Here is a 22,406-nt window from a genome sequence, read left to right as displayed (position 1 = left end):
CTATACCTTGCAGGACAGACCTCCTGCCCTTGAGAATAGTCAGGATCTGCGAATATGATGGTAGCAGTCACTCCCTTGATTAGCTTACATGATAGGAGACTGTTGCAGCAGACCGAAAAGGCATTTCCCTGCTGGCTGAGAAGTAAACTGCGATGTTGTGAGAGGGTCACATGGCTAGAATCTAAGGGCAGCCTAAAGATGCTGAGAGTGAGCCCTAGCTAAAAGCTGGCAAGAAAATAGGGACTTAAGTCCCACAACTGCAAGAAACTGAGTAAGGCCAACCACTAGTGAGCTTGGAAGAGGCCTCTGTGCCTTGGATGAGATCATAGCACCAGGTGACATTTTCATTTTAGCCTAAAGACCCTAAGTGGAAGACCTTACTTATTAGTGGCTGAATTCTTGACTCATGAAACTGTTAGATAATAAATTTGTGGCATTTTAAGCCATTAAATTTGTGGTAATCTATTATACAAAAATAGAAAGCTCAAACAAGACACTCTTGTTTCCCCCAACAAGGTGTACTATTTCTTCCCTGTAGTAGGAGGAGACCTTCCACTTTCTGCTGCTTTTCCTCCTTTGTCCTACCTTTTCTACTATTAAGGACCCCAAGAACACTCTATACACTAATTGCTGTCTGTAGGGCTGCTGTAACCAAGTACCAAAACTGAGTGGCTTGAACAACAGAAATTTGTAGTCTCACAATTCTGGAGGCTACAAATCCAAGATCAAGGTGTTGGCAGAATTGGTTCTTTTGACGGCTGTGGGGAAACAATCTGTTCCATGCTTCTCTCCTAGCTTCTGGTAGTTGACTGGCAAATTTAAGCTTTCCTTAATGTATAGAAGTCCCACCCATCTCTGCCTTCATCTTCAAATGGCATTCTTCCTGTATCTCCAAATGTCTTTAAGGACATCAGTCATATTGGATTGGGGTCCACCCTACTCTAGTATGACTTCATCTTAACTACTTACATCTGCAATAACCCTATTTCCAAATAAGGTCACATTCATTCTGAACTGGGGGTTAGTACTTCATTTTATGAATGGGGGGAGCATAATTTAACCCGTAACACTTTTATATCTTTCCTCTTTCTTTTAGGTTTAGCTGAGACAGTATACAGTTGACCCTTGAACAACACGGACTGAACTGCATGGGCTCACTTATACATGGATTTTTTTACAGTGTTGTCCATGTATTTTCTCTTCCTTATGATTTCCATAACATTTACTTTTCTCAATTTATTGTAGGAATGGTGTATATTACACATAGCATACAAAATATGTGTTAACTGACTGTTGTTGGTAAGGCTTCCAGTCAATAGTAGGTTATTAGCAATTAAGTTCTGGGGGAGTAAAAAGTTCTATTAGGATTTTTGACTACATGGAGGGTCAGTGCCCTTCACCCCCGCATTGCTCAAGCATCAATTACAATAGGTTTTACAATATTCCTTGCACTGTGTCCCTCTTTCCAAGAGTTTTTTTTTTTTTTTAAGATTTCTGAGAGTACATGCCTGCAGGGTAGGGGCAAAGGGTGGGGGGACAGAGGGTGAGGGAGAGAAGCAGACCCCTGCTGAGCATAAAGCCCGATGTGGGGCTCAATCTCATTAACCTAAGCCAAAATCAAGAGTTGGATGCTCAACTGACTGAGCCACCCAGCTGCCCCCCAAGAGCTCTTAAGTAATAATTACACAACACAGGGGCATCTGGGTAGCTCAGTCAGTTAAGCGTCTGACTTCGGCTCAGGTCATGATCTCAGGGTCCTGGGATTGAGCCCCACATCTGGCTCTGCACTCAGCAGGGAATTTACTTCTCCCTCTCCCTCTGCCTCTCTCCCCTCCCCCAGCCTGTGCTAGCTCTCAAATAAAATCTTTAAAAAAAAAAGTTATACAACACATTCCTATCTTGATAGATTCCTATCTATTAAGATTGAATGCGTGCATAACCCCTTCGTGGGAGGGTCACTGATCCCTTGTTTCCTTTCCTCCCACATCTTGGGACCTCCATTGTCTCATTTGTCTTCTGGTTAGAGTATTAATGTTCTTGAAGTTTTACACATCCTTCCGTATTTTTTTTAATAAACTGAAAGGTGTGTTTGGTCTGTATACATAGGACTCTAGATTTGTACTCCTTGTTGCTCAGTAACATGTATGTGCTTTCTATCTCTAGTTTCCACTGCCACAAGAGAGAAGTCTGGTATCAGTCTGATTATTATTTCTTCACAAGTAAGTTATTTTTGCCTAGAAGCCTATAATTCTTTCCCGCATTATACAACACCTAGGTGTCTCTTTTCTCATCAGTCCAACCTGGGTCTCTGAGAGCCCTTTCAACTTGTAGAGAAATTTTCTTTTATCAGTGTTTCTTGCCTTTCTATCTAGTCTTTTTCTTTTTTATGAGCACCTGTTATGATGATAGAAGGTCTTCTGGATCTATTTTCTATTTTTCTTACCCTTCCACCTTTCCCCTCATAATTCCCCCTTTTAAATGGATCTATCTGTGCTTTTAAATACATCTTGCACTTGGTTTATCAGGCTACTAACTCAAATCTTATTTATACTCTTCTTCAATTCATCAATTGAGAATTTTTACTTTTGTTCTATAGGAAGCCTTTGTGCTGTCTTAAATGTCTTTAACTATTCTGATTCTTGTTTTTACTTAGGTTTTCATCTGTGTCCTCTAGCAGTTTTATTTGCCTGGTTGTATATCCTGATATTTCTTTCTGATCATCCTCTTTTTGATCTTTTTGATTATTGAGTACCCTGAGAAAAGTCAGTGTTTTTCCAATTAGGTTTAATAAGACTTTGGGTCTAACTACTGGACTATCCTAAAAGGCTTGAACTCAGCAGGTACCAAAAGGCCAAGTTGTTTCTATCTCTATGGGTATGTAGGACAATATGGTCTCTACCCCTAGCTGTGTCCTTTGCTGAGGCCCCTTGAAATACTCTCTAGTATCCAGTCCACCTCTATCTTCCAACTTCAAAGGCAGGGAAGACTCAGTCTACTTATTTAACAACTTCTTTGCCTTCAGGCGTTCAAAAGCCCCAGCATACATATGAAGCAGATGTGACCTTTCCCTTTCTTGTGAGGACTCCATACATCTCCGAGTGGCAGGCTCTTGCCAAGGCCCATCACTTTCCAGTCTTTACTCCTGGATCCCTCTAGTACAGGCATACCTTGTTTTATTGTACTTTGCTTTATTGTGCTTCACAGATAATGCTTTTTTTTTTTTTTTTTTTTTAACACACTGAAGGTTTGTACCAACGCTGTGTTGAGCAAGTCTACTGGCACCATTTTTCGAACACCATTTGCTCACTTTGTGTCTGTGTTACATTTTGGTAATTCTTGCAATATTTGTTATGACCTTTTAAGTTTGAACCCATTCTTTACTCCCTCCCCCCCCATTTTAGATATATAGTTTCATATTTTATATAGTTTTATTTTGCAAATCCCTTGACTGATTTTACAGATATACTTATTTTTATTGCTTTTGTTTTTTATATTCTTAATTATTGTCTTTCCTTTCCACTCAAAGAGTCCCTTTTAATATTTCATGCAGGGCTGGTTTAGTGGACATGAACTCCTTTTGTTTTTGTTTATCTGAGGAACTCTTTCTCTCTCCTTTTATTCTGAATGAGAGCCTTGGGGGATAGAGAATTCTTAGCTGCAGATTTTATCCTTTCAGTACTTTGACTATACCATGCCACTCGCTTCTGGCCTGCAAAGTTTCTGCTCAAAAATCTGATAGTTTTATGGAGTTTCCCTTGTATGTAATGGTCTTTTCTCTTGCTGCTTTTAAATTTTTTTCTTTATCACTACTTTTTGCCATTTTAATTACTATGTGTCTTGGTGTGGACCTCCTTGGGTTGATTTTGTGTGTGTGTGTGGGGGGTGTCTCGGTGCTTCCTAGATCAGGATATCTGTTTTCTTCCCCAGATTTGGGAAGTTTTCAGCTATTATTTCTTCAAATAAATTTTCTGCCCCCTTTTTTCTTTTCTGGGATCTCTATAATATTGACGTTCTTACACTTGATGGAGTCACCGAGTTCCCTAAGTCTATTCTTACTCTGCATAATTCTTTTTTCTCTCATTTGTTCAGCCTGATTACTTTCCATTACTCTGTCTTCCAGGTCATTAATTTGTTCCTCTGCTTCCTCTAATCTGCTATTTATTCCACCATGTACATTTTAAAATTTCATTTATTGTATTCTTCATCTCTGATTCTTTTTTATCTCTGTGTTAAGGGTTTCACTGATGTTCTCCACTCTTTTCTCAAATTCAGTAAATATCTTTATGACCATTACTTTAAATTCTCTATCAGGCATATTATTTATATCTGTTTCACTCAGGTCTCTTGCTGTGGTTTTGTCCTGTTCTTTCATTTGGGACATATTCTTCTGTCTCATTTTGTCTAATTCTGTGTCTGTTTGTGTGTTAGGAAAATCAGCTACATCTCTTGCTCTTGAAAGTAATGGCCTTATGAAGAAGCAGTTCTGTAGTTCCCTAAAGCACAGTGTGCCCTGGACCTGGCACTTCAGGGGTGTCTCCTATATGTGTTGTGTGTGCCCTCTTGTGTCCTGGCCTCTTTTTCCTTCAGTACAGTCATCTGCAGAGGCTCTCTTTGCCTATTGTGGGCAGTGTTTGGTCCCCAGCCAGGGAAGGGGTGTGTTTTAACAAGGTCTGCACCGGTCTGCTTGCAAAATGAGACCTGCTGCCACTGCTGCCAGGAGAGGCCAGCCCAAACGGATCTGCAAAGTGTGCACGGTTGGGGCACTCAACTGTAACAAGGCATCCCTCAGGCTTCCACAGGGCCCGCTGCAGCTGCCATCATAGTCATTGCTGCAGAGACTGAAGCCCTGCAAAATGCAGGAATTGGGAGATGTGGTGCTGCTGAAGTTTGTGCCTGTCTTCTTTATCAAAGACCTTTGATATTATTGTAACCATTTTGGGGTGCCATAAAACACACCTGCTGAAGGCAGCAAACCTGATAAATATATGTGTTCTGAACACCACTGACTGGCCATTCCATCTCTCTTCCTGTCCTCAGGCTTCTCTATTCCCTGTGACACAGTAATGAAATAATAAGGCCAATCAATAATCCTACAAAGGCCTTAGAAGTTCAAGTGAAAGGAAGAATTTAAATCAAAAGCTAGAAAGATTAAGCTTTGTGAGGAAGGCATGTTGAAAGCTGAGATAGGCTGAATGCTAGACTTCTTGTGCCAAATAGCCAAATGCAAAGGAAATGTTCTCGAAGGAAATTAAAAGTGCTACTCCAGTGAACACATGAATGATAAGGCAGTAAAACAGCCTTATAGTTGATATGGAGAAAGTTTTAAGTTATCTGGATAAAAGATCAAACCAGCCACAACATTCCTTTAAGCCAAAGCTTAATCCAGAGCAAGGCTCGCTTCAATTCTAAGGCTGACAGAGGGGAGGAAGCTGCAGAAGAAAAGTCTGAAGCTAGCAGAGGTTGGTTGATGAGGTTTGAGGAAAAAGCTGTCTCTATAACATAAAGTGTAAGGCAAACTAGCAAGTTATCCAGAAGATCTAGCTAAGATAATTAACAAAGGTGGCTACACTAAATAGCAGATTTCCAGTGTAGACAAAACATCCTTCTATTGGAAGATGACACCATCTAGGACTTTCAAAGCAAAATAAGTCAGTGCCTGGCTTCAAAGCCTCAAAGGACAGGCTGACTCTCTCTGTAGGCACTATTGCAGCTGCTGACTTTGTTGAAGCCAATACTCACTGACCATTCTGAAAATCCTAGGGCCTTTAAGAATTATGCTAAATCAACTCTGCCTGTGCTCTGTAAATGGAACAACAAAGCCCAATGATAGCACATCTGCTAACAACATGGTTTACTGAATATTTTAAGCCCATCGTTGAGACCAACTGTTCAGAAAAAAAGATTCCTCTCAAAATATTACTGCTTATTGACAATGCACCTGGTCACCCAAGAACTCTGATGGAGAGGTACAATGAGATGAATGTTGTTCTCATGCCTGCTAACACAACATCCATACTGCAACCCATGGGTCAAGGAGTCTTTTCAACTTTCAAGTCTGAATATTTAAGAAATATGTTTCATAAGGCTATAAGTGCTATCACTAGTGATTCCTCTGATAGATCTGGGGAAAGTAAACTGAAAACCTGGGAAGGATTCACCATTCTAGGTGCCATTAAGAACATTCATGGTTCATGGGTAGAGGTCAAACTATCAACATTAACAGGATTCTAGAAGAAGTTGATTCCAACCCTCATGGATGACTTTGAGGGATTCAAGACTTCAGTGGAGGAAGTCACTGCAGATATGGTGGAAATAGCAAGAGAACTAGAATTGGAAGGAGAGCCTGAAGATGTGACTGAATTGCTGGCAATCTCCTAAGAAAACCTGAATGGATGAGGAGTTGCTTCTTACGGATGAGTAAAGAAAGTGGTTTCTTGAGATGGCTTCTACTCCTGGTGAAGAGGCTATGAAGACTACTGAAATTAGCACAAAGGATTTAGAGTATCACATAAACTTAGTTGATAAAACGGTCACAGGGTCTGAGAAGAAAGACACAATTTTGGAAGTTTTACTGTGGGTACAATGCTATCAAACAGCACGGCATGCTACAGAGAAATCATTCATGGAAGGAAGTGTCAATCAATGCAGCAAACTTCATTGCTTTAAGAAACTGCCAAGCCACCCCAACCTTCAGCAACCCACCTCCCTGATCATTAAGCAGCCATCAACATGGAGGCAAGACCCTCCATCAGCAAAAAGATTACAAACTGCTGAAAGCTGATGATGGTTAGCACTTGTTAGCAATAAAGTATTTTTTAATTAATGTATGTACATTGTTGTTTTAGACATCACACTTAATAGGCCATAATATAGTAAAAGCCTAACTTCAATATGCACTGGGAAACCAACAAATTCATTTGCACTTGCCTTACTGGGGTGATCTGGAACCAAACCTGCACTATCTCCAAGGGATGCCTGGACTAGTGTGTAACTGCTTGTGCAGTTGATGGAGAAGCCCTGCATCGGTTCTCTCTGCCAGAACTTCAATGTACCCCAAGGTCTTAGTATTGGAGGCGCTAGTTGCTTAGTCAACATTCATGCTCCCTTTCTTTCTTAAACCCCAATTCTGTTTGAGGGGACAACACTGGCACAGCTAACCATACTTCCTCAGATTCCCCTGCAGCTATGGGTGACCTTTTAACTCTGTTCTGGCCAATGGCTATTGGGAGGAGCTTCTGAGAAAACAGCTGTTTTCCTGATAAAAACGGAGAGATTCTGCCACAAGACAGTTTTTGTTGTTTTGCCTTTCACTCTTCTTTTTCCTCCCTGGAACATAGACTGGAAGCTTGGAGGTACAGCCCACATTCCTCAATGATGAGGATGAAAGCCATATCCAAAGGTTGGTGCAGGAGGAAGCCAGAGGGAGACTTTATCATTGACTTCCTCAAACAGCTGCACCAGCCTAGTTCCAGATTTCTTGTTATGAGAAAAGTAAACTATTTAGTTTAGACGTTGTAATTGGGTTTCTGATATATGCAGCCAAACAATTCTAACTGACAAAGTCCTCACTTATGCCCAGTTGCTCATAGCATTTAGCTTTTAGCAGCCATTTGAATCAGAGATGGCAAAGAGTCTGGAGGGAGGAAGGGAGCTGCTTATAGAGTCCACGTTCCCTGAAAGCTCTTGATACTGAAATGTTGAGTCAAGTTAATCTTTAACATTCATTTATTTACTAAGCATTCATTAAGTAGCGATTATATGCCAGGCACTGAAGTGGGTGCTGGAAACAAAACAAAAATCTCAACCCTGGCATTTCTTCATGAAAATTTCCTTTATTGATACAGGCTGTTTTTTTTTTTTTGTTTGTTTGTTTGTTTACCTTACTCCCATGGTCCTGAGAAGCCACAATGGGGAAATTTTTTTTGGCTTCGGAAAGGTACTACAATGCCACAGCGTCTTCCTATGGTTTTTAACATTATAAAAGGGAAACAAACAGGCTAATTTCTAACTCAGAGCACAAGTTCCTTCAGGTTACCTTCAAGTGCATCATCCTCCAGGTCTGCCAGCGTTGGTGCATTTGGGAGTGAATACACGGAAGACTGGTTGAGTTGAGTCAGTTTTGCGATGCTGTTAATCGCCATGCTGCCCAATGGAATGGTGTGCTCTATGGAAACATTAGCAAAGAGAAACAGTCTTATGACCATGATCATCATAAGGACTTCTGCTGGAAGAGCTTAAACCCAGCTTTTGTTTGATCCCAGGGCTGAGGAATCTGATGGAAAGTGGAAGGAAGAGCATCAATGCACTATATGCCCCAGAGCACCAACCTTTTTTAGCAATGAGTCATGGGTGACAAGACCCCACTGCATGCATTAAGGTAGACTATTGAAAAAAATTTAAAAAGGGGATGCTCAGGAAGAACCCAGAAATCAGGGCTAGGGGCCCTGTTTGAAGAGCAAAGGATCTAAAAATGTTTTTGCTCCCACTTTCCCTTGCATGAAGGGTAATAATTCCCAAAGAGGTAACAGCTTTGATTATATAACTGACCCATTCTTCTCTTCTTGTAAGCTTTCCATGATGGAAGATCACTCCCCTTCTCTCTGTCATTTTTTCTTACTCATTGCAGAGAACTTGACAGAAGACTAGAAATCAACCTTGCCTGATTCCTAGTTTTCTGTGATTAGGGTGTAAATAGGGAACAGGTAACTGTATATCTTCCTTATTTTTTGGAATCCTTGTCATACAGGATGCTGGCCACTGGATGGCAAACAAAAACTTAGAAATCTGACTGCTGAAAAAAACTGAAGGCAGTAAAACAGCTGGTATACAGACTATGGGAAATCCATGCAGAACAGACCATTAAAGACGTAAACATCAGAAGCTGCCTCTGCTGTTGACTTTATCCAGGAAATGACAGAAAGGGAGATGGAAGTGGGGACAGCATAAGAAGACTAGGATTGGGAGAATTAAAGGAGAGAAGGTATTAGAATAGTGAACAGGGACTCATTCATGAAAACTTGGTGACCCGTTTCTTCTCCCTGGGGCGCTTGTGAAGGGGCTTGCCTGTCTTCATGATGTGGGTAAGGGAAAATCTGACCGCCAGTCTAGTCTCTGTCCATTCTCTCTCTCCAGACTCCAAAGGCCATGGTCATGCTTCAAAGAAAGGCTCTTGTGACAGAATGGTGGTGACAAGAATGGTTTCTGGGCTAATGGAGGAAATAATTCCAAACTAAAAGTTCATGTTAAATGCTCAGGAATAAGCTATAAAAAGTGCCTCTGGCCTGCTGTGAGAGAGAGACAGGAAGGCTTTGGGAATCATCAAAAAAAGGGAACCCAGAGGAAGAGGGCAGAGGAAATGAAGGGGAGAAGTCAGTTCTGCAGATCTGCTGTGCAGTAAAAATTACCACATTGTCAGTGACAGCATGGGAGGTGCTGGGTACTTCCTGAGGACCAAAGGAGATCTGGGGAGGTGGCTGGAATGCAGAGGCAGTAAAGGCCTCTTGTGGGCAGGGAAGTCTGTGGCAGGAATGGGCTGGACTCCAGTGGATAGAAAAGGTGTTCTTGGCTTATGAAATTTTATAGAAGTCTTCACTTAAATGTGCAGCACCACCTTTCATGTGTACGTAGTACCTGCAATTTCTGACTCTACCAAGTTATGAGTTCCCACATCTGCACATGAATGCCTGTCCTAGCCACTTTAATACTAAAGATGACAACTTGAGAAGTGAGGTGGTTGATAACTTAGGCTGGGGAGATGTGCAGGAGAGAAGTTAAAGATCTGGTGTAAGGGTTACAGCCCTAAGGTCATTGCCATGCTGGGAATGAAGGAAGTTACCCCTCTTATGACCATCAGTGGCTGTCCCTTCAGCTCACTCTGAGGAGAATGCTCTGGGGTGGAGTCATCAGAAGCTTTAAGTTTGAGGTGGTACAGGAATTTTGTGTAGTGATTAAGGTTTTCCACAAGCCCATTTCAAAAGGAAGCCTCTAAATTGAGTTTCTAGGTAAGTACCAGCTAGACTCTGGCATAGTGGGTGGTGGGTGAAGCAATGATGGCTTTGGGGAAAAAATCATAGCTTCTGGACATTGCACTTTAGGAGAACTCATGAAAACCATACAGATACCCAAACTCTCAGCCAGGGAAATGTTACCCTACAGCAAGAAGGCTGACTCACCATCCAGCTTCACACTCCATGTCATGTGGAAGCCATTGGTCATCAGGTAAAAATTCTTCACATCCTCAGGTAGCACGCAGTTATTTTTCTAGAATCACAAAGCAGCTGAGTGTTAGGTCGGGACTGAGAAAGGGCACAGGGCTATGCCCCAAAGCAAATGGGGATACTATGTACCATGTTTTAGATCCCCCAAATGGGAAGATTTTGGTAATTACCTACAAACTCCATTAGAGAGTTCCAGTTCAAGATGGCAAAACAGAGGGCCCCTGAACTCCCCTCTTCCCATAGACACACCAAATCCACAGCTACATATGGAATAATTCCCTCTGAAATAAATCCAGAAGCTGGTTTAGCAACTCCTATACATTGGGTGAATGAGAAAAAATGCACATCGAAATGGGTAGGAGAGGCTGAGACGCAACTCACCATAAACCCCACCACTGGCGCAGCAATACACAATCAGGAGAGAACTCAGAAATCCGATCTTCCCTCTAAGGAGTGAAGGGTTTGAACCCTCTATGTGGCATACCATCTTTTAAGAGCTGCATCTGAGATGAGCTCCCCAGACATCTAGCTTTGAAAGCCAAAGGGGCTTGCCTATTTGGAAACTGAGAAAGAGTTCTCAAAGGGCTCATGCATGCAGATTTCCCATCCCAGGGCCTTTTATAGAGGCAGCCAACTGAAAAGTACCCAGACTTTCTTTGAAAGAGGCTTATTTGCTTATCTTATAGCATTGGCCTGAGCAGCAGTTACCTAATTTAACACATATCGACAGAAATACTCCAGAGAACGGGGAAGCTGGGGGGCACCATCTTTACACACTCTGCCTTACTCCAGGTCAGCAGTATCTCCCAGAAAAGAGCTTGTGCACCCATCTAATGCAATGGCCTTTGCATCTACTGCCCAAGGGACACACCCTTGATTACTTGGTTCTGGTGGCCAAAGGGCTTCCATTTCCAGGTCCCATAGGACTATAACAAAGAAACAGTTCTTAATCGGCTATCCCACTGATGAAGAATACTTGGAAGAAAGGCAGGCTGGGACAAGGCCTCCCACCCCCACCGCAAGAGGAAACCACACTTAAAAGGATTTTCCACCACCCTGGAAGGAGCCCTCCATCCTTTCCCCTGTGAGAGAAAGAAGACAAAAACCTGATTGCATGACAGGTGCATGGAGGGTTAATCAGATTAAAACAGCCCACCACCAATCCCATAAAGACCCCTAGACTTAGAAACTCCCGTGGCAACCCCCTCGGGTCCCCTCCCTTTTTGGGAGCTTTGTACTATCACTCAATAAACCTTGCTTTGCTGCCCCCCACTCTGTCTTGTCTTGTCTACCTCTTCATTCTTCAAAGCAGCATGACCAAGAACCGTGGGAAGGAAAAGAAATCCTGCAGCACCACCATTATCCTTCAGAATTTAAGTAGAGATAAAGTTTTCTAGACAAGCAAAAGCTAAAGGAGTTCATCACATTAAACTGGCCTTACAAGAACTGTTAAAGGGACTTCCTTAAATGGAAAAGAGAAGCCACAGCATATGAAAATTATGAAAGAAAAAAATTTCACTGGTATAAGCAACCATATACTGAAGGTAATACATCAACTACTTATAAAGCTAGTATGAAGGTTAAAAGGCAACAGTAGTAAAATCAACTATATCTACAATAATTGGTTAAGGGATAAACAAAATAATACAAGATACGACATACATAAATACAAAAAATGGTGAGGGGCATAAAAATGCAGTGCTTATAGAATGTGTTTGAACTTAAGCAACCATCAACTTAAAATAGATTGCTACATACAGAGAGTTACACATGAACCTCAGGATAAGCACAAGCTAAAAACTTTTGATACACAAAAAGCAGAGAAGGAAATCCAAACATAATACTAAAGAAAGTCACCAAATCATAAGACAACAAGAAAAGAACATGAAAGAATTACAAAACAACCTGAAAACAATTGTGGCAGTCAGGATATACCTATCAATAATTACTTTAAAGGATCTTGGGAAGAGGGTGTAGTAGGAGGACCCTGAGCTCACCCCTCCCACGTTTACAACTAGATATCATCCACAACCAAGTCAATAAACTAGGGAGTGATCGAAGGCTGGCAGAACAAACTCCACAACAAAATATAGAGAAGAAGCTGCATCTGAAAGGTTAGAAAGGTGAGAAAGGTGGAGGGAGGCTGCCCATAGGAGGGAGGCAGCTGCGTGCAGGGAGAGGGCAGAGAAATGGGCCCTTGTACTAGGGAGCTCATGTGGGGAGGACTAATCCCCATAAAGTTTGGCTTGAAAACAGAGTTGCTGAATTAAGTTTGTATAACCAGTGGGACCTGGAGCCTGGAGCTTTAAAAATCAGGTCTCAGCACTGGGCGAGCTGGGACAAGCCAAGTAGAGCCAGTACAGCTGGGAGGGCAGGTGACAGCTGGACTGCTGCCCTTAAAGGGACAGCAGCCTGAACAGACAAGCAAAATAAAGATAGCAGTTTATACAATACCAGGGGCAAATGGGAGACAGATCTGTTCATACAGATTTCTGAGCATGTTGGGGGTCTTCTATGAAAATGAGGGAGCTGGCAGGTGGCATTTCACCCCCCCAACCATAAACACAAGGCCATCTGTGGGAGGCAGGGCATCCCATCCAGTTGCTGCATGCCTCCAGGCACTTGCCAGCCTCAGCTGCACCCAGTCATCCTTGGGCACTGCACCCAGCCACCCCTGGGCATTGCGCCCAGCTTTGGGCCTGCAGTTGAGCTGTCATGCAGCCTCCAGCTGCTATAGTGCTTCTACAAATCTGGCACTGAACTAGTGGCCCAGTGCAAATTTTGCTAATGCCACTGCCCTGCCCCCAAGTTCCCTGGCAGGCATGCACCCTCAGAGCTGGTCTGAGTCCCACTAACACCACAGTGAGCAAGCAGAGCCCAGAGCAGGCAGTCAGTGCAGACAACTGCACTGAAAATAAAAGTGATTCAGACACAACAGCAGGACATAAGCACCACATATAGGATACTCTCCTGAAGTTCCAGGTTCAGGTGCACAGGGGAGACTGCACTGCAAGACACTCCAGGACCTCTTCTTCATAAAGTCACTACTTTCTTTCTTTTTTTTTTTTAAGATTTTATTTATTTGAGAGAGAGTGTGCGCATGAGCATGGGGGAGGGGCAGAGGCAGAAACAGATTTCCCACTGAGCAGGAAGCCCAATGCAGGACTGATCCCAGTACCCTGGGATCATGACCCGAGCTGAAGGCAGACACTTAACCGACTGAGCCATCCAGGCGCCCATAAAGTCACTACTTTCAAGAGCAGAAGACATAGTTGACCTTCCTAACACACAGAAACAGATACAGAGAGGCAGACAAAATGAGGAGAAAGAAAAATTTAACTCAAATGAAAGAACAAGACAAGGCCATGGCCAGAGATCTAAGTGAAACCATAAGTAGCATGCCTGATAGAGAATTTAAAGCAATGACCATAAAGATACTCACTGGACTTGAGAAAAGAGTGGAGGACATCAGTGAGACCCTTAACACAGAGACAAGGAATGACATAGTAGAGATCAAGGGCTTAATAAATCAAATGAGAAATACACTTGACAGTGAACAGCACGCTGGAAGAAGCAGAGGAACAAATTAATGACCTAGAACACAGAGTAATGGAAAGTAATCAAACAAACAAGAAAAAAGCATCATGCAAAATGAGAATAGACTTAAAGAACTCAGTGACTCCATCAAAAGTAATAGCATGAGTATTTCAGAAATCCTTGAAGAAGAGAGAAAAGGGGGAAGAGAATTTATTTGAAGAAATAATCGCTAAAAACTTCCCTAATCTGGGAAAGGAAACACATATCCCGATCCAGGAGGGAGAGAAAATCACCATCAAAATCAACAAAAGCAGGGGCGCCTGGGTGGCTCAGGCGTTAAGCTTCTGCCTTTGGCTCAGGTCATGATCCCAGGGTCCTGGGATCGAGCCCTGCATCGGGCTCCCTGTTCCGCGGGAAGCCTGTTCTCCCTCTCCCACTCCCCCTGCTTGTGTTCTCTCTCTTGCTGTGTCTCTGTCAAATAAATAAAATTAAAAAAAAAAAATCAACAAAAGCAGTTCCCCACCAAGACATATTATAATTAAATGAGCAAATTGTAGTGATTTTAAAAAAAAACAAAAAAACAGCAAGACAAAAGAAGACAGTAACATACAAGGGAAAATACATAAGGCTAGGAGGGGATTTTTCAGCAGAAACTTTCCAAGAAAGACGGGAGTGGCAAAGTGCTGAATGGGAAAAATCTGCAGCCAAGAATAGTCTATCCAGTGAGCAGAATAGAAGCAGAGAGAGAGTTTCCCAAACAAAAACTAAAGGAGTTCATAACCATTAAACCAGCCCTGTAAGAAAAATAAAGGGGACTCTTTGAGTGGAAAGGAGAGACCAGTGACAGTATAAAGGCAGGAAAAACAAAATCAGTAAAAATGAATATTGCTGTAAAAAAATGAGTCCAGGAATTCACAATTTAAAAGGATGTAAAATATGACAACATATACCTAAAACATGGAGAGGAAAAGGATAAAGAATGGATTCAAATGTAAACAACCATCAACTTAATATACACTGCTATATGCAAAAAAGGTTACATATAAACCTAATGGTAACCATATATCAAAAGTCACAGATAAATATGCAAAGTACAAAGAGAAAGAAATCCAAATATATAACTAAAGAAAATGAGCAAAACACGAAAGGCAAGGATCAGAGAAAATCTTCAGAAACAACCACAAAACAAGTAATAAAATGACAATAAATACATATCTATCAATAATTACTTTGACTGTAAATGGACTAAATGCTAAAATCAAAAGACACAGGGTGACAAGATGGTGAAAAACCAAGACCCATTTATATGCTGTCTACATTTAGACCATAAAATGTCTCATTTTAGACCTAAAAACACCTGCAGATTGAAAGGAAGGGGATGGAGAAACATCTATCATGCAAATGGGTATCAAAAGAAAGCTGGAGTAGAAACACTTATATTGGACAAAATCAATTTTAAAATAAAGACTGTAACAAGAAACAAAGAAGGACACTATATAATAATAAAAATTACAATAACAACTAAATATTTATGCACCCAACACAGGAACACCCAAATACATAAAACAGTTAATGACAAACATAAAGGAACTAATCAATAATAATACAATAACAATAGGAGACTTTAACACCCCACTTACATCAATAGATCATCTCAACAAGGAAACAATGGTTTTGAATGACACGCTGGAACAGATGGATTTAACAGATATATTCAGAACATTCCATTCTAAAACAGCAGAATACACATTCTTTTCAAGTGCACACAGAACATTCTCTAGAATAGATCACATATTAACCCAAAAAACAAACCTCAACTAATTCAAGATCGAAACCATACCATGCATATTTTCTAAGCACAACACTATGAAACTAGAAGTCAACCACAAGAAAAAATCTGGAAAGACCACAGATATGTGGAGGTTAAAAAGCATGCTACTAAATAATGAATAGGTCAACCAGGAAATCAAAGAAGAAATAAAAAGTACATGGAAACAAATGAAAATGAAAACACAATGGTCCACACAAAATTTAGGATTTTTTGTTCCATTTCTGTGAAAAATGTTGATGGTATTTTGATAGGGATTCCACTGAATGTCCAGACTGCTTTGGATAGTATAGACATTTTAACAATATATGTTCTTCTAATCCACGAGCATGGAATGTTTCTTTCATTTCTTTGTTGTCTTCCTCAATTTCTTTCATAAGTCTTCTATAGTTTTCAGAGTACAGATCCTTTACCTCTTTGGTTAGGTTTATTCCTAGTTTTCTTATGGTTTTTGGCACAATTGTAAATGGGATCAATTCCTTGATTTCTCTTTCTTCTGCCTCGCTGTCAGTGTATAGAAATGCACCTGATTTCTGTGCACTGATTTTATATCCTGCAACTTTGCTGAATTCCTTTATTAGTTCTAGCATTTTTTTTAGTGGTCTTTTGGGTTTTCTACATAGAGTATCATGTTGTCTGCGAAGAGTAAAAGTTTAACTTTTTCTTTGCCGATTTGGATGCCTTTTATTTCTTTTTGTTGTCTGACTGCTGAGGCTAGGACTTCCAGTGCTATGCTGAACAACAGTAGTGAGAGTGGACATCCCTGTCATGTTCCTGACTTTAGGGGAAAAGCTGTCAGTTTTTCCCCATTGAGGATAATGTTTTCTGTGGGTATTTTATGGTATTGAGGTATGTTCTCTCTATCTCTACACTGTGGGGAGTTTTTATCAAGAAAGGATGTTGTATTTTGTCAAATGCTTTTTCTGCATCTACTGAGATCATATGGTTCTTGTCCTTTTTTTTTTTAATTAATGTGGTGGAACCAGAAAAGACCCTGAATAGCCAAAGTAATGTTGAAAAAGAAAACCAAAGCTAGAGGCGTCACAATTCCGGACTTCAAGCTATATTACAAAGCTGTAATCAAGACATATGCTACGGGCACAAAAAAAGACACACAGATCAATAGAACAGAAAACCCAGAAATAAACCCACAACTATATGGTCAATAAATGTTCAGCAAAGCAGGAAAGAATAACCAATGTGAAAAAGACAGTCTTTTCAACAAAATGGTATTGGGAGAACTGGACAGTGATGTGGAAGGAAAAAAAGTGGACCATTTTCCTACACCATACACAAAAACAAATTAAAAATGGATTAAAGACCTAAATGTAAGACCTGAAACCATAAAAATCCTAGAAGAAAACACAGGCAGTAACCTCTCTGACATAGGCCATTAGCAATATTTTTCTAGATATATCTCCTGAGGCAAGGGATAAAACCAAAATTAACTTTTGGGACTAATCAAAATAAAAAGCTTCTGCACAGCAAAGGAAACAATGAACAAAATTAAAGGCAACCTACAGAATGGGAGAAAATATTTGCAAATCCAATAAAGGGTTAGCATCCCAAATACAGAAAGAACTTATCAAACTCAACACCCAAAAAACATAATCCAACTTAAAAATGGGCAGAAGACATGAAGAGACATTTCTCCAAAGAAGACATACAGTTGGCTAAAAGACACATGAAAAGTATCAATAGCTCAACATCAGTATCAGGGAAATGCAAATCAAAACAACAAGGAGATATCATCTCATACCTATCAGAATAGCTAAAATCAAAAACACAAGAAACAAAAGATGTTGGTGAGGATGTGGAAAAAAAGGAACCCTTGTGCACTGGTAGTGGGAATGCAAACTGGTACAGCCACTGTGGAAAACAGTATGGAGGTTCCTCAAAAAGTTAAAAATAGAACTAGCCTACAATCCAGCAATTGCACTATTGGGTATTAAATATAGATTGGTATTATTCAGCCATAAAAAAGAATGAAATCTTTCCATTTGCCATGACATGGATGGAACTAGAGCATATCATAATAAACAAAGTAAGTGAGTCAGAGAAAGACAAATACCATATGATTTCACTCATATGTGGAATTTAAGAAACAAAACAGATGATCCAAGGGGAAAAAAAGAGAAAGAGACAAATCAAGAAACAGATTCTTAATTATAGAGAACTGAAGGTTACCAGAGGGGAGGGGGATGGGAGGATAGGTGAAATAGGTGATGGGGATTAAGGAGGGCACTTGTGCTGAGCACTGAGTGATGTATGGAAATGCTGAATCACTATATTGTACATCTGAAACTAATAAAACAGTGTATGTTAACTAATGGAATTAAAATAAAAACTTAAAAAAATAATTAAATGTAAATCAACTAAAAGCTCCAATCAAAAGACATACAGTAGCTGAATAGATTAAAAAAAACAAAAAACAAAACAAGACTTATGTATATGCTGCCTACAGGAGACTCATTTCAGACCTAAGGACACACAAAGACTGAAAGTGAAGGGATGGAAAAAGATATTCCATATAAATGGAAATGAAAATAAAAGCTGGGGTAGCAATACTTGAATCAGAGAAAACAGACTTTATAACAGAGACTGTAAAAAGAGACAAAGAAGATTACATAATGATAAAGAGGTCAAGATACAACAATTGTAAATATCTATGTGCCCAATACGGGAGAACCTAAACATTTAAAGGAAATATTAACAGACCTAAAGGGAGAAATGGATAATACAATAATATTAGGGAATTTTAACACGCATCAGTGGATACATCATCCAGACAAAAAATCAATAAAACAGTGGCCTTAAATGACACATTAGACCAGATGGACTTAATAGACACATACAGAACATTCCATCTAAAAACAGGGAATACACATTCTTTTTAAGTGCACATGGAGCATTCTTCAGGAAAATCACGTTAGGCCACAAAACAAATATCAATAAATTTGGGAAGACTGAAATCATATCAAGCATCTTTTCAAACAACTATGGTATGAAACTAGAAATCAGTAAGAAAAAAAACTATAGAGAAACACAGACACATGGGAGGCTAAACAACACACTACTAAACAACCAACAGTAAACAAAGAACTCAAGGATGAAATAAAAAAATACTATGTGACTTTTAATAAAAATGAAAACACAGCATTCCAAAATACATGAGATGTAGCAAAAATTGTCAGAAGGAAGCTTATAGTGATGGAGACCTAAGTCAAGAAATAAGAAAAAAATCTCAAACAGTCTAACTTTACACCTAAAGGAACTAGAAAAAGAACAAATGAAGGTCAAAGACAGTAGAAGGAAGGAAGTAATAAAGATTGGAGCTAAAATCAATAGTCTGAAGAGAAAAAAATAAGAAAGATAAATAAAACTAAGACCTAATTCTTTGAAAAGATAAACAAAATTGATAAAACTTTAGTGAGACTCATCAAAGGAAAAGAGAGAGGGACCAAATAAATAAAAAAAATGAAAGAGAATTTACAACTGAAACCACAGAAACACAAAGGATTGCAAAATACTACTATAAACAATTATATGCCAGCAAATTGAACACTATAGAAGAAATGGATGTATTTCTAGAAACACACAATCTTCCAAGACTGAATCAGGAAGATATAGAAAATCTCAGCAATTACGAGTAATAAAACTGAATCAGTAATAAAAAGCCTCACTGCAAACAAAACTCCAGAACCAGATGGCAGGTGAATGCTACCAAACACTTAAAGAAGAGTTATACCTAATACCTATACTTCTCAAACTATTCCAAAAAATTGAAGAGGAAAGAACACTTCCTAATTCATTGTACAAGACCCTGACACCCAAATCAGATAAAATTCCTAATGAACATAGATGCAAAAATCCTTAACAAAATATAGCAAACTGAATTCAATCATACATTTAAAGGATCGTATGCCATGATCACGTGGATTTATTCCAGGGATGAAAGGATAGCATGGTATCCATAAATCAACCAATGTGTTATGCCACGTTAACAAAATGAAGGATAAAACTCATATGATTATCCCAGTAGATGTAGAAGAAGAGCCTCACAAAATTCAACATTCATTTATGATAAAAACTCTCAAGAAAGTGGGTATAGAGGGAACACATCTCAACATAATAATGGCCATGTATAACAAACCCACAGCAAACATCACACTAGAATTAAAAAGCTGAAAGCTTTTCCTCTAAGATCAGAAATGAGACAAGAATGCCTGTTCTTGCCACTTTTGTTCAACAAAGGACTTGAAATCCAACAACGAAGAAATAAAAAGCATCTAAGTTGATAAGAAATAAGTAAAACTTAACTATTTGCAGATGACATGATACTGTCTATACAAAACCCTAAAGACTACCCCATTAGACATGATAAATAAATTCAGTAAAGTTGCAAGATACAAAATTAACATAAAGAAATATGTTGCTTTTCTATACACTACTACCAATCAGAAAAAGAAATTAAGAAAACAATCCCATCTACAATTCCATCAAAAAGAATACCTACAGGAGGGGAGCAAGATGGCGGAGGAGTAGGAGACCTGGATTTCGTCTGGTCTCAGGAATTCAGCTGGATAGGGATCAAACCATTCTGAACACCTATGAACTCAACAGGAGATCGAAGAAAAGAATAGCAACAACTCTCTGAACAGAAAAGCAACCACTTTCTGGAAGGTAAGAAGAGCAGAGAAGTGAATCCGAGGCGATAGTGAGGAGGACAGACAGTGGGGGAGGAGGGCCTCCATCGGCTGCTTCTGGTAAGTGATAGAGCAGCAGAGCACAAAATCGGTACTTTTAGAAGTTCACTCCGCTGAGGGACATCGCTCCAGTGGCTAAGAAGAGGGTGGAACCCTCACTGGGACAGTGTGGTCTTGGGACACTCGGGGTCACAGAAAGACCAAGGGTGCCTGAGTGCGGCAGAGCTCCTAGGTATCGGAGCATGGAAGCCGGCTGCAGAGACGGAACAGAGGAGCGGGCTCTCAGCTCCGGGTTGCCATAAACCGTGATCCACGGCACAGTCGGGCCACTGCTCCTCCAGCAGGGATCCAACAAGTGGCAGATCCGAGGAGACTCCCCTTCCTCCCCTGGGAGGAGCGGTGCGGGAGCACACTGCAGGGATCTGCTGGGTATGGAGACTCCACACAGGGTCGGGTGCCAGAGACAGAAATGCTTGGTCACGGGCCGGGTGAGTGGGGAGATGGGAGTGATTGACTGCTTTTCTCTGGGGGCTCACTGAGGAGCGGGGCCCCAAGGTCTCGGCTCCTCGGGGGCAGAGATTGGGAGGGCGCCATTTTCATTCTCGTCCTCCAAAGCTGTACCGAAAGTTTGCAAGGAACAAAAGCTCCCAAGAACAAACCCGAGCAGATTATTTAGCCTAGACCAGACAAGGGCAGGGCAATTTCGCCTCCCACAAAGACATTTGGGAACCACGACAACAGGTCCCTCCCCCCAGAAGATCAGCAAGAACAGCCAGCCAAGACCAAGTTTATGTATCAATGAGAACAGCAGAACTCCAGTGCTAGAGAAATACTGCACATAGAATTCATGGCTTTTCCCCCATGATTATTTAGTCTTTCAAAGTTAATTTTTTTTTAACTTTTTCTTTTTTGCCTTTTCAAGCAACATCTTATCAATCCCTTTTTTAAAAAAATCTTTTTTATTTTCCATTTTTAGAGTCATATCGTATCCCTTCATAATAGTTACCCTTATTTTTGGTGTATATATATATATATATATATATATATATATATATATATGTTGTTCTCTCTTTAAAATTTTGGGATACAGTTTCTTCTAACAGACCAAAATATACCCTAAATCTCTAGTGTATGGCTTTGTTCTAGTCTCCTGCCTGATGACATTCTTTTTTATTTTTTTAAATCCTCTTCTTTTTTCAACCAACTTCTTATCATTCCTTTTATAAAATCTTTTATAATTTTCATCTTTACAGTCATATTCCATCCCTTCATCGTATTAACCCTTATTTTTATACATATATAAGTTTTTCTTTCTTTAAAATTATGGGAGGCACTTTCTTCTAACAGACCAAAATACACCCAATATCTAGTGTGTGGCACTAATCTATGCACCAGCCTGATCATATTTGATCATGTTCTGTTTTTTTTGTTTTGTTTTTGTTCGTTTTTATCTTTTTCTTCTTTCTTTCTTTCCCTTTCTTTTCCCCCAGTTTCAGGTCTCTTCTGATTTGTTTAGTGTATATTTTCTGGGGTCGTTGTTACCCTGTTAGCATTTTGTTCTCTCTTTCATCTATTCTCCTCTGGACAAAATGACAAGACAGAAAAAAAATCATCTCAACAAAAAGAACAAGAGGCAGTACCGACTGCCAGGGACCTAATCAATACGGACATTAGTAAGATGCTGGAACTAGACTTCAGAATCATTATTTTAAAGATATTAGCTGGGCTTGAAAAAAGCATGGAAGTTATTTAGAGAAACCCTTTTTGGAGAAATAAAAGAACTAAAATCTAACCAAGTCGAAATCAAAAAGGCTATTACTGAGGTGCAATAAAAAATGGAGGCTCTAACTGCTAGGATAAATGAGGCAGAAGAGGGAATTAGTGATATAGAAGACCAAATGATGGAAAATAAAGAAGCTGAGAAAAAGAGAGATAAACAACTACTGGATCACGAGGGCAGAATTCGAGAGATAAGTGATACCATAAGAAGAAACAACATGAGAAAATTGGGATCCCAGAAGAAGAAGAAAGAGAGAGAGGGGCAGAAGGTATATTGGAGCAAATTATAGGAGAGAACTTCCCTAATGTGGGGGAAGGAAACAGGCATCAAAATCCAGG

The 22,406-nt window shown here is 40.1% G+C and overlaps 1 protein-coding gene across 1 annotated transcript in view; it reads right to left on the bottom strand.

The window, feature by feature from the left end:
• The window catches only part of TPGS2 (tubulin polyglutamylase complex subunit 2), a 58,008-nt gene that overhangs the window by 5,148 nt on the left and 30,454 nt on the right, over nt 1-22,406 (bottom strand). Inside the window, exons 3-4 of the mRNA XM_081801385.1 lie at nt 10,173-10,260; nt 8,036-8,164 (exon numbers count right to left, since the gene is read on the bottom strand). Coding sequence (XP_081657511.1) covers nt 8,036-8,164; nt 10,173-10,260 — 217 coding nt within the window. The remainder of the gene's footprint in view (nt 1-8,035; nt 8,165-10,172; nt 10,261-22,406) is intronic.

The sequence above is a fragment of the Leptonychotes weddellii genome, chromosome 13 (genome assembly GCF_054177405.1).
Source record: "Leptonychotes weddellii isolate Sample4059 chromosome 13, ASM5417740v2, whole genome shotgun sequence".
Classification (NCBI taxonomy): domain Eukaryota; kingdom Metazoa; phylum Chordata; class Mammalia; order Carnivora; family Phocidae; genus Leptonychotes; species Leptonychotes weddellii.
Note: the sequence above shows the minus strand (reverse complement) of the source record. Positions and strands in the feature narration are given on the sequence as shown.